The following is a 12,712-nucleotide window of genomic DNA, read 5'->3' on the forward strand; positions in this document are numbered from 1 at the left end:
CTCCTGGGCTGCGCTGCCGCCGGGGCCGGGAGCGGCTCTTTCTCCTTCTTCCTCCCCCTCACAGGACGCTCGGCTGGGGCGAGGCAGCCGCTGCGTGAACGTTTGTCTTGGGAGTAGGAGACGCACCAACAGCCCCGAAAATGCCGAAGCCGGTAAGTGGGGTACGGGGAGCGGGGGAAGGAGCCTCGGGAGCCCTGCTTGAGAGCTGGATTACCGCGTCTTCTGCCATACTCCTGTCCTGGAAACGTACCGGCCTCCCGAGCAACTCTTACAAGAAGAGCTTTTGCCACACTTCCACTTACAGAGGTGGCAGGGCTGACCTGCCTTCTTGCATTTAGCATTTGCAGGAGACGTGTATGTGTCTGTAAACATCGGAGAAACTTCTTTCCCCCTTACTTTGTCATCTAAAAGCTAAATGCCAGGGACTCTTAATGAAGTTTTCCACAATAAGAACTTTACCAATCATGATCAGAAACCTTTTTTTTTGTGTGGGTTTTTTTTTTTTTTATATTGAACAAACTCGGCTAGCTTTTCCACTGACTTATTTTTCTTTACACCACCACCGCCCCCCGATCTTCTAGTGGGTTTTTGGTTGTTCTGTTTTAAAGTCAGTTACTACCCTGCTAGTCAGGAGAATTTCCTTGAAGAACCAATTGCCTAATGCAAAGCTTTGGGCAGTTATTGGAGCAGACACACCTTTGAACTCTGAAGAGCATAATCGGAACAGATTTGTTGCTATCTGCTCTCAATAGAGGCAATATTTCTTAAAGTGCAGTGAAGAACTTATGTGGGTATTAGCTACATGCTATGAAATGCGAGTAAACAAGTTTGTCTTCATGGTAATAAGCAATTGATATTACCATCATAACATCAAAGTTAGTTTAATTTTTTTTTTTTCAAAACCCGTGTGCTTAGGTTAATTTACATTGCAGTTTCTGTAAACCTAAAAAAAAAAAAAAGTTGCTTAATTCTTTTAAGAAGTGTTAAATTTTCAGTCTCCCTGGATGTATTTCATCAGTAGGAGAAGATATATTGCTGCATATAAAAATGTATACTGAAAGGACCCTTCTGCAACTGGGGGAGCAAATACATAATTTACAAAGTATGGATATAAAAAGTATGTGAATGATCTCCTTGTCTTATTAGCCACTTGCTAATTACAGAGTGCTTTCTCGAAATACTCTGGTCAGAATAATCTGAAATCTGGTTTAGGAATAAGTCATACTGGAAGCTGCGGATAGGTGTGGAAAAACTCTTTAATCTCTTAAATAATAATACAGCAGTGTTCATCCTTTTACCTGGCATGAATGTGTTCATATTACCTCATAGACGGTGTTTTTTCTGTTTCTTGACTGACTAGCCAGTGAATAACAAAGGTGGATGGTGTAAACCACCTTCCACTAGGGAAGGACAGTTGTACTGTAATGATTTCTGAGATGTGACCTACTGGCTGGGATTTATGTAGAAGACTCTCAATAGTTTGTACAGTATAAGAACTTTAAAAAAAAAAAAAAAAAAATGTGCTCTTCAGTAGGGCTAACTGCGACCTTACTGTAAATCAGAAAGAGGAATTTTATGGAGGTTATTTTAGCAAAACACACTGTTTGGTCTGGCTGCTTCAGACTGAGGCTGGATTTGGTCTTAATACAGCTAAAGAGGATTTCTGTCAGTTTGCAGAGAGCAGGGGGAGAGGATGTAAAGCTGTCACTCCAGAGGCAGAACTGTGCTCAGGACAAATGTGACAACAGCCTTTGGCATGCATGAGGAATGATAGCACAAACTCTTGGGATGCACAAGGAAGCAGTTTTAGTTTCCGAAGGGTATTTGACATGGATACTACATACTTATTATGTATGCTTGCTTACATGTGTCTTGTCTGCATGCCGAAAGTAAATATGATGTTGCTTGGCAGACTTTGTGCTGCTATGGGTGAAGTTTGACACACTGGTTATCAGTTGTTTTTACAAGTGGAGATTAAGGTGACAGAAAGCAAAATTTTAGCATTCTCCCAAGTTAAACCTTTATGTGAAACTTTTGTTTTAACAAAAATTATACATGCATACACAAAGCTTACAGATCATGCTTGTACTTTATTCTTTCACAGTAAACAAATAGTCTGTTAACACTAGAATTTTAGTGATTTTGTATTTTAATTGAGTACCAGAGTGAAGTGCTAGAAAGCCAATTGTATTCCACATTCTCTGGTAATATTTAATCACAATTATTGGATCTGATGCATGTTTGAAATGCTCAGAATAAATTTTAGTAACAGCTCAGAAAATAATTCTGAAATAAATACACTTGTTAATATAGGCAAGTGTTATTTATAATTTAACAGGGACATTTTGCCACATGTAACAGTTACAAAGTAACGAGAGATCTCTGAGGTAAGCTATAAATATATAACTTGTACCCAGTTCATAAGGGTTTATGGCTGGGAGTTCATGGACAGCTCAGATACATAATTTCCATCTATTCTGTACAGTGGTTCATTAGGCTTCACAGGTGGTGAATCATTATGTCAGGAAATGCAAGAGATGTCATCTTGTCCAAATCTTGCCATGTTATCTGGAAATGAGTGAAATGCTAAATAAACTTACTTGCCCAGCCTTGCATCTTCTCATTACTGGAGTGTCTGTTCACTCTCTGTTTTTCCTACATGCATGTTACTAGTTTATTTCTGTTTGACTTGCAGAATGGATGGTGTTTTAGCTGAATTGTATCCTTTTGCAAGACAAGCCAATCTAATAAATAGTAGCTAGAACAGCATGTCTATGGACTAATGAACCTTACTTACTGAATGAGGAGGAAACGTGATCTCTGGTCTATAGACCTGTTAATTAGATCTGACCTACCAGCATTCTCTACTGCTTTTTTGAAGGTGGATTAATTTTTTTGTTAGTTTCTTTCCTCTTGGGGAGAAAAAGCTTCACAAGAAATGAAGTCAGCCTTACAGTAGAACATTTGATGTAGTGCCACACAAGAACTTTTAAAACTTCTGAGCATATATAAAAAAACTATGTAAAGAGAACAGTAGTAAATACAGTTGAACAGCTTCTGGTGCTAAAGAGAAAATAAAGTGAAAAATATCCAGAGGCACCATTTTTTAATGCCTTTACTAACAGTTTGTGGTCAGAAAGCTGAGCATACTAACAAAATCTGCTAATGCCGTGCTGTTGAGGGGAAGGTATTACTGATGCAGAGGGCCACCGTATAAAGGGGATTGAAGGACTGGGGTAATAAGGTACCATTGCAATAGTTAAACTTGTAGGGGTGGGGGAAGAAGGTCCTTCACTGTATAGGTTACAAGGATATGGATTAATCAGTGGTAGTATGACTGTTGTGTTGTCCATGTCATCTGTAATGCGTAGGGTTTCTCTAACAGAAGCATTAATAGAAGGTCCTAGTGAGATCTTTCTTTGAATAGAGGTTGCACTTACATGTGTCCAGGAGAGACACATTCAAAGCAGAATCCAGAGAAGGGTTTTGGGATGACTAGAGGCAGAAAGCCACCTCACGATGAGAGAGAGTGCTTGGCTAGTTTAGCCTGGTAGGATTAAACAAGTTACCTCTTCCTTCACCTGTATAAAATGTAAGGAGGGATTTAAAAGCCAAAGAGGAGTAAGAACTACTTTAAGCAGAATTTGTGATTTAAGAGACTTTTAAACATTAGAGCAGTTGTGTGTGTGTGTGGTAGGGTTTTTTTCCCTCCTTGTTTGTCTTATTAGGAGGCTATTCAAAGACCTAACATATCTGAAGAAAAGTTTGACAAGGACACAATTTAATACTGCTGCCTGTAGGAGTGGGCAATTGGAACTGATGACTCAGAAGGTTTTTCCCAGCCCTGCGTTAATAATGTGCAAGTGTGTGCAAAGCATTAAGTGGCTAGACAAGTCCTTCATACCTATTTAATGTTGAATATACATGAATTCTGAAAAAATAACTTGAAGACAGCATGCAAGTCTTCTGCCAGACCTCTGTCTGTGAACAGATCATGGCATTACAATTTGACGAGTTTATGATAAGTCAGTCCAAAGAGATCCAAGTGTAGTGACAGGAATTTATTCTAAATACAAAAAATAATTGTTCCCAGATCTTTCCAATTTATTCTTGACTGTGTATCTTCTAACTACACAAAGTAGTTTTATCTTTGAGTTCCTCACAGCATACTGCTGTAACTGGACTGAAATGAATATTTTTTTCATATCCTTAAGTGCTTGTAATTAATTAATACTCTTAGCTTTTGGATAGCTATAGATTTAGTCAGGAATAAAATTTTATCCTTTTCCTTATAAGCGCCATTTGCAGTACATAAGATGATCTGGGATATGGTGTACTTGATACCAGGAGGTGTATACTCTGGTCCAAAATGGAAACGTAAGGAAACTTCCATTTGCCAAATATGAGAACTTCCACTCATAGCTGCAAAAGAAAAGTGGAAAAATCTATTAATAGTAAATTTAAGGAGTACTTCGTAGATGACAAGTTATAAGAGAATGAGCTCACAATTGCGCCAAAAACCTGAATTACCACATGAGCTGAGTAAGGATTTCTGAGGGTAGTTTGTTCTGGGATGTTAGCTGCTGTAGAGAAACCGAGGGAGTTAACTGTTATGTTAGTCACTACTTAAAGAATTTCTTAGCCTTATTAAAGGGCAGAGGGAGGGAGATAAGCCTTCCTGTTCTTCTCCCTCCCTACGCCCACATGAACGCCTTCCTCTGTCCATGGAAAAGAAAAAAAAGCTGTGGTACATCAGGACTTTTTGAGAATAAGACTTATTGATGGCCACTGAAGATTCCTGCAGTGAATTCAGTGTCGTTCTTGATTGGCACTCTGTGTCCAAAGAGCTTTATGCACACTGTAAATCCCATAATCACTCAGTTGACCTTGAAGGAAGGCAATGCTGCCCAAGATCACTGAACCACACTGCACACTGTGTTAAGTAATGTATTTTAGGTGTGTTGTGTGCTTGCTTTGAAGCCTGGTTTCAGCATTAGATAACATTTATCCTGTGAGCTGAGACATACAATTCTTTGCAGAAGCAACTGAAGTATCTGGCTTTTACTGAGCGGTGTATGGGATCCTTTCCCCTAGGAAAGGGAGAAAGTTGTTGCTATGTGAGGCTGGAAACAAGGTATAGCTCAGTGTAACAGCTAACCGTGTTGCCTCCATATTGCTCATTTGGTCAGATCCAGATTTTTTTTCCTCTTTCTAGTTGCTACTTCATAGTGGGGGGAAAAAGATCACCTGACTTATCTGCATCTGCTCTCATCTTTGAGAGAGCATGAGTAGCAGCCATGTGCTCAATTGGGACTGATGAGTACCTGGTATACTGTCAGCTGTCTAAGAATTAAAAAGCAGGACTCTCATCTTCTATTTGAGTAAGCAAGAGAAACTACTTGATGACCATGAACTTGTATTTGGCTACCTACTGTGTACAATGGAAGAGGTGCTGGTGCCCCTAGACAAGGTTTGTAGCCTTCTGGTAGTGTTGAGAAGGGAGTGTGGAATTGCCCTGAGCGAGGGTTATTGTGCACTTGCTTCTCCCTCCAACTTCCATGAGCAAGTGTTCTAGCTGTTGTGTAATACTCGGAGGCATCACTATCACCATCTCTTCCTCTCTTGATTTTTGCATGGAAGCATGCATGTTTGCTGTGGTTGTTCTAACCTCAGTGTGGAATGTGTGCAAGAGGCTCCTCTGGGGATGTGAGTGGATGGACAGCCAGTTGATGAATATCGAACAGGCTTATGAAATGGGTCTGGAGTGGCTCAGTTCTGCTGAGAGACTACTGCATGCATGGAGCAGATCTGTGAGCTGCCTGCTACCTGAAGTAGACATTAAAGAATCTCTCATTTGTACTGGAGTGCCTGAGTTTAGCCTGTGTAGCCCAATAGAGGACTTTGAAGTCCGTACTGTAGGATCTGGGCTTTGGAGTTCTTTGTGGGAACTGAAGTTATTCTTTAACATCTAGCTGAATACACTTTAATTGTGAAAGCTTAGCTTGTTTAACTTTTTGTCTTTGTAGAGATAAGTGATTACAGAAAGTTCCTGGTACGTAAAGCATGTGGTGTGAATTGGTGGGTGGATTTGCATGATTGATATTTGGTGATCTCAGTGTGGAAGAGAATAGCTTTCCCCTTTAAAAACTAATACAGCTGTGCAGGCAGATTTTTCAAAGTTGCTTTTCCTGTCCCCAGTGTGCTCAGGGTATTCTTTGGGAATCACTGTTGCATATTTGTTTGCCATCACCCTTCTGTAGTGAAGAGTTTTGTCTTGAAAGCCCTCAAGTTGTTTTAGGGGTCAGAAAGGGGTATTTTGCTGATCCTCCCAATCACTTTTCATGTATGATCTATAACTTCTCAAGAGCAACTTCTTCTTTATGCTTCGGTGACATTTCAGGACTTGCGACGACCTACCTTTATCTGGGAACAAATAGCTCCTGTTACATACTGTTTGAAGTCCATTGTTGGGAAGTGTATCTGTTGTAGTGTATTGGATGTAGGTCAGGCTATCTAGTTATTGAAGGTGAGCACATCACATAGTCCCACTCGTAAATTTCACAAATGCCATGTGGTACATTCCACCAAAGTCCATGAGGTAAAATGAAAGAGGCTGATTATGGAACAGTTCAAGCAGAAGGGGTAGGATATCAAATTAATAAATCCCTCTTTGACAAATTAATTCATATCTAGAATGCAGAATTAACATGCATCATTACTGGGGCTTGAGTGACTTGTTACACTGCTATTTCTCCTTAAGTAAATGGAGTTCATGTTCATTCTGCACTTTGACTTCTATAAGAACATGGCTGGCCTTACTCTAGGTCAGGCAGAAAAACCCTGTAGCCTAATAGTATACCTCTGATGTTGGCCAAAAGCTGATGCCTGTAAAAGAGTATTTCAAAGATACGCACCATTGCTTTCCTCTGAGCTGCTGAGGTATTGGAGGCTGAAAGTTCCTATATAATGACTTACTGAATGCATTTCTGTGAACTTGTCCGGTCTCCCCTTGAAACCATGTGAACTTCAGCATCCACAGTATGCTTTAACAAAGGCTGTCCTAAATAACCTTCATGTTGTTTGGAAACTTATCTACAAAACACCTTGCTACAGCGTTATTTGAAAAACTTTTTTCTTGTTCAGTGTTGATGCCCTGTAGTTATTCTGTTGGTAGAGCACCCTGTTCATGAATCCATATAACTCACTCTTAAGTCCTAGCCTTAGCTAATTTTCTTCCACGCTGAGAAGTCCTAACTAGCTTAGTTGATCCTTGCATGAAAGTTATTCCATGCCTTTGAACATCCTTGAGCTTCTTCCAGTTCACATCTGAAGAAGATACTGCTTTGCATCCTGTGATGTCTCCATCTGGGAAGAGTACAGTTGTTGAGAAATCTTCTACAGCAGTTGATTCTTGATACCATTAAACTCTCAGGGCATAGTCCTGTGAGAGAGTAAGTCATAGACTCTCCTTGTGTTCATACAGCCCACCCTGCTCCAATATAATGTGCTGTTCTTCCACCTCAGAGGAGCGATCATTGTATTTTGTGTTATTACTGTTGATACAGGGTCTTTTGAAAGTGTTGAGAGCTGTGTCCTGTCAGGCTGTTGCCTGGTCTCCAGCTGAGTATCTGTCAGACTTTTGACTATTTAGAATGGCTCTGGGTTTTCCATGCACATACCTCTCTAGAAGCTATGCCTTTGCATAAACATTGGAATAAAAGGCACCAGTACTGGTGCTTGGATTCAGGAGCAGCTCTGAGGCTATTACAGCTTTTGTTTATTCATGCCTTCAGACCCTGCCCCTGTTGTGACTTGGTACTGTGGAGTTCAGTCTTTGCATAAATTGTTGTGTGCCAAATGAGGAAGCCAAGCAGAGATACGAAATGGTGTTTGTATTCTGGATCATGTCTATGAGATACTCAGTTATTTTTTTATTTTCCCTTGCAGGGATTGCAGAAGGCTAATACTTTATGTAGCTGATTCACATAAATATTGGAGATGTTAAATTGTTTAAAAGACTCTGAAATTATAATAGAACTTGAGGTCTTAAACCTTTAATAGTATCTGAACTTGGCCCTATGCTGATGTTTCTGATGGAAGGCCACAAAAGATGATCTGATTTATTCTGAACTCTGAGTGACTTTTTGAAATAAAGCTTATTTGAGGATTGGTTGTGCGGCTTTAAACTTTGTGTGTAAAGCCTTAGTCTTACAACTTCATTATGTTTAATTAGATGCAACAGCTGTCATTATAAAACAGTCTGTGTATGAAGGAGTTTGATCCAGTGGCCTGTAGCTTCCCTCTGTATTTATCCTTTAGATACAAAGGACCTATTGTTGCTGCAGTCTGTGTTCCTAAATCCATCCTAACATCCGTTGAGGGCAAATGGCTCATCCAAGCAGCAGTTCTTTTCTGAGCCTGCTGTCGCTGCCTGTGTGTTCCTTCTTTAAAGAACAGACTGCTGCTTGTACACAGATACTGTGACAATGCTAATGGAGTATTGCACAGCATCGGAGAGTCTTTGAAGGGGATGTTTCAACAGAGCACCATAGACCCTCCTGCTGCTTCCTAACATTGTGTTCAGAGTAAACCATTCCTATATCCCTCACAGAAAGTCAGAGAAAGTGTTTTGTATAAAAAAACATCTGGGTTCCCTTTCAGGCTTAAACTGCATTGCTTTGTGTCTTGCCAAAACTCAGGATTGTCCATAGGTAAATTTTATATTTTTTAAAAATAAAATTTTAGAAAGGCCTCTTCCTCTCAATTTTTCAGCTTCTTCATAACTCAAGACAGAATGATGCAGTTTGCTTGTTATGAAAGAGTTGAGAAAACTTTGGTGGGTGGAGAAAGATCTATTTATTTATTTATTTTTCCTCTCTGGAAAGAGTACTTGCTTGGTTTTACTGTTTCACTGAGCAACTAATTTAATTGCACAGAGCTGACCAGAGGTGGAGAGTGCTGGAAGGCTGGCTGAGGCCTAGGCATTTGGGAACCAGGGCTGTCAGAGATGCAGTATCGTGTACACTTGCCACACCTACATTGAAATCTTCTGGCATGCAGAGTGTTATTGCTTGACCAAATATAAAGAACAGAATTACAGCCATGACTGCTTCTCAGCTTTTCATGCAGATGTCTGCTATGCACTATGCAGTTGTTATATGCTGGCAGAAGATATATCAGGCTTTGGTTAAGGAAAGTGAAGTAAGGGTGTAATTTATTATGGCATCTTCTTCTGCAAATGTAAGCTTAAAAAGTTTGAATTTACGTTCTAGGATTATTTTAATGTTTAACTATAAGGAAGGTTTCATGCTATCTCAGTCAAGTGACCTGACTTCATAATCAAACTCAGTGAATTGACTTTCTTGTGATCTGTTTGTGTATGCTGGTAGGGAAGGGGAAGTTTGTTCTGAAAATTCAACCTGCTTTGCTAAAACTGGAGTTGCTGGATGACTCCCCAAATCTGGGTATTCAAGATTTCCCTGCCCACATGAACCCCTCCACCTTACTTCATCCAAAAGAGTCTAGCTTTCAGATTTTGCTCAAGAACTATTCTTGGCTTCTCAAAGTATTTTTTTCTCTCTTCAGAAGAAACTTCCACATAAGTTGTTATAAGGCTTTTTCATGTTACATGAGCAGCAAGCACCTGGGCTCCTGCTGTAAACTTAAGAAATTTCAGTTAAATATAGCTGATATTGTTATTGCTCCTTAAATACTGAGGGTTACTACCAAAAAGAAATGTTATACAAGTTGTTGCATTGAAGTTGACTAGTAGCTAAGGCTAACAACTGTGCTGGACAATTTAAAGTAATTACTATTTTCTGTATTATTATATACTAGAGTTGTATTTCCCCCTCTCCTGGGAAGGTGAGCAAGGTTTTAAGGAACAAAGACCAGCCTACTCAACTCTGATTTTACCTGTCACAAATGGAGCAGTACCTAACTGTTTCATAGACTCGGAGGAATTCCAGTGGAATGTGACTTAATGCTCTTATTTATTTACAGTGAGGAAGCAATGCTGTAAGACAATGAGATTTGAAATGGAACTTGTCCTTCAGTTCCCAGTGGGGTCTTTTTGATTTAACGTGGTATGCTGAGAAACTGGGTCGGTTGAATGGGTGCAGTGAGCTTGCCTTGTGCAATCAAGGGGATGCCAGTGAGGTTGTCTCCTGTTCGTCTTTTGTGAACTGATGGGGCTGTTTTCTCTCTTGTCAGCAAACTGTGTGCTCTGCAGTGTGGAAGGGAATGCTCAGGACTATTTTGCTGTGCTGTCACTGCCCTTTCTGAAATGCTAGGTGTTTGGGCAGATAGTGCAAAAGGATTCTGTCATGGTAGAAGGGGAGGAGTGTGTGGATCCTACTGCAAGGCTTTCTTTGGTGTTGTGCTGTACATCACTCTTCCATTCATAGGAATCGGATTTTCCTCAGAGAAATTGCATGTTTGTCGTTTGCCTTCTTATTTTAGTTTCTTGGAGATCCTTTAAATGGTAAAAATGTAGCACTGGGGAGGCCTTGAACATGCCTGCCTGAAGGGTGAATGCAAGTGGTTATATAGTATCCCAATATCTTACCACTCCAGCAATTACTGTTTCTTTTCCTGTTACCCAGCCTGCAAAATAAGAGGGCTTTTTGGTGTTTTTCTCCTTGTGGGTTTAAAAGTTGCCGCCTTCTCTATAAACACTTCATGTTTCAGACAACTCACATTGGAAGAGATCAGTGCCATATCAACTCCAGTTTGAAATGGAGGGGGAAAAAAACCCTAAAACCAAACAACCTGCAACCAATCTAAAACCACCTGACCTGCAGATTAGTGCAGACTTACCTTGATTAACTTGCACAGTTTCAAAAGGAACATTCAAATTTGGGTGACAGCATTCCACCTGGCAAGTCATCAGGCAAGCTGAACAGAATAGTCACCTTCTGTAATGCTTCCGGTGACAAATACACTCAAGAATGTAATTTTTCTTTTTCTTCTGTGCAATAGCATTGCACCAGGAAATGCAGTGTTTTTCTGGGGATTATAATAAACCACATCCTTGTCTACAGTCCGGCTGTAGTCCATTGTTTGCAAGCCTGTAATTTGTTCATCTCTTCATCACCTCTCCAAGTGTAATACCTGTAACTATTTCTCAGACCTACTAAGATCTTCAAATTCTAGCCCTGTCCTTCTAAACAGTTTATTTTTCCGTTCTTGTCTAGGTGTTTGTGAATTTGTAAGGCACTCTGTCTTCCAGGAACTGTGAGAATACCTAACTGCATTTTCTTTCTTCCTCCACCCTGCCACACTCACATCTCACTTTCAAGATCTTGGCCTGTCATGAAAAGGTGAGAATGTGTCCCTACAGTAGTTCCAGCAAGATGAAGATGCTGAGCCAAGCTGGGAGGGAAGTCATGTTCTGGCAATCCTGCATCAGCAAATAGAATTGATCGTTTGTTTGATATTCCTGACATTGTCTCCTGCTTTGACAGAAGCTATGGAGAATTTAGGTGCACAGCTTGTCATTTGGTTGTAATTTCACAGGGCTCGGATCTGTTGTATGCCTAGTCTGTCATATGGGACCACATCAAACATGTTACTAGATGAGGTTTGATCCATCAGGTTATTCTGTTGAAGAAACAGAACTGGCTCCGAATGTTGTGTTCTGGACATGTTGGTGTTCATAAGTACTGAAGAATAATATAAGAAATTGCACTATTATCTGTCCAGTTGCTTGGGTTATTTGTGCTACTTTATCCTCCCAGAGTTGTCCTCTCCACAGTCTCTGAACCATTAGCTGTTGACTTGTGGAGGATAGAGAAATAAAGACACTGAAGTGTTAGCAGGTCAGCTCTGAGCTATGGAGCCTTTAGGACTTTTTTCCCTAATCAAAGTTGAAATTTTTCCCGCAATAGTTTCCAGGAGTTGAGACTACATTTACTCCATTAGCTAGCACAATGTTTTTCTTTATTACTGGGCCTGGAACCACAAACACTATTGCATGGAAAGTGGAAGAATAGAGAGCAGTTTCGGTGCCCTTCTGATGCTGCTGTGTGAAACTGCCGTTCCTCTTACCAGATACCTAATCTCTACACACATCTATGAACAGGTTTGATTGCTAAGGTTGAAATGAGATTACTTTGTCTATGCAGGTGCATTGCACCACAGGGCAAAAAACTTGTCTGTTAGTTATTACAATAGTAGTTACTGCTTGTGTGGTGGAAGAGCAGACCTGCAGAAGTGAGGGTGCATGCTTAATACTACTGCTTTCTTAATAGTATTAATACCACTGCTTTCTCTTCTTTTTTTAAGACTGCTTTATTCCTTCAGCACAAGCATGTCCATATGGTTGGTTTGCATATGTGCAAGAAACCTTGACAGACCTGCATAATGTTCTTCACAGTATGTGCTTTTCAGATATGGCACCTCAAAACGTGGTTGATCTGCTTACCTGTACTAGCTACTTGCCTGGGATTTCCAGACATCCAGTGACTGAAGGAAGAAGACATGCCTGTATAGGTTTCTCCACTCTGATACTGCTAATTGCCACCACTTGGAAGGATAATTCACTACCATTTGCACTTGTAAACCTGCTATTTAAAGAGACTCTGGTCTTTATCCATCCTTTGAAAAAGGAAGAAGACATTCCTGAGCGTTGTCTGAGGCATTTAGAGCTGCATAATGATATGCAACATCTTAAGTACTGGTTTGTCTTGTATATATGGGTAAAAGTTGGTAT

At 40.2% G+C, this 12,712-nt stretch overlaps 1 protein-coding gene across 1 annotated transcript in view; it reads left to right on the top strand.

Annotated features, from left to right (window-relative positions):
- The first annotated feature begins 6 nt into the window (after positions 1–6).
- The window catches only part of EZR (ezrin), a 36,260-nt gene continuing 23,554 nt past the window's right edge, over positions 7–12,712 (top strand). Inside the window, exon 1 of the mRNA XM_026844715.1 lies at positions 7–152. Coding sequence (XP_026700516.1) covers positions 141–152 — 12 coding nt within the window. The 5' untranslated portion in view covers positions 7–140. The remainder of the gene's footprint in view (positions 153–12,712) is intronic.

Source organism: Athene cunicularia (genome assembly GCF_003259725.1).
Source record: "Athene cunicularia isolate RWA chromosome 3 unlocalized genomic scaffold, athCun1 chr3_part1, whole genome shotgun sequence".
Lineage (NCBI taxonomy): Eukaryota > Metazoa > Chordata > Aves > Strigiformes > Strigidae > Athene > Athene cunicularia.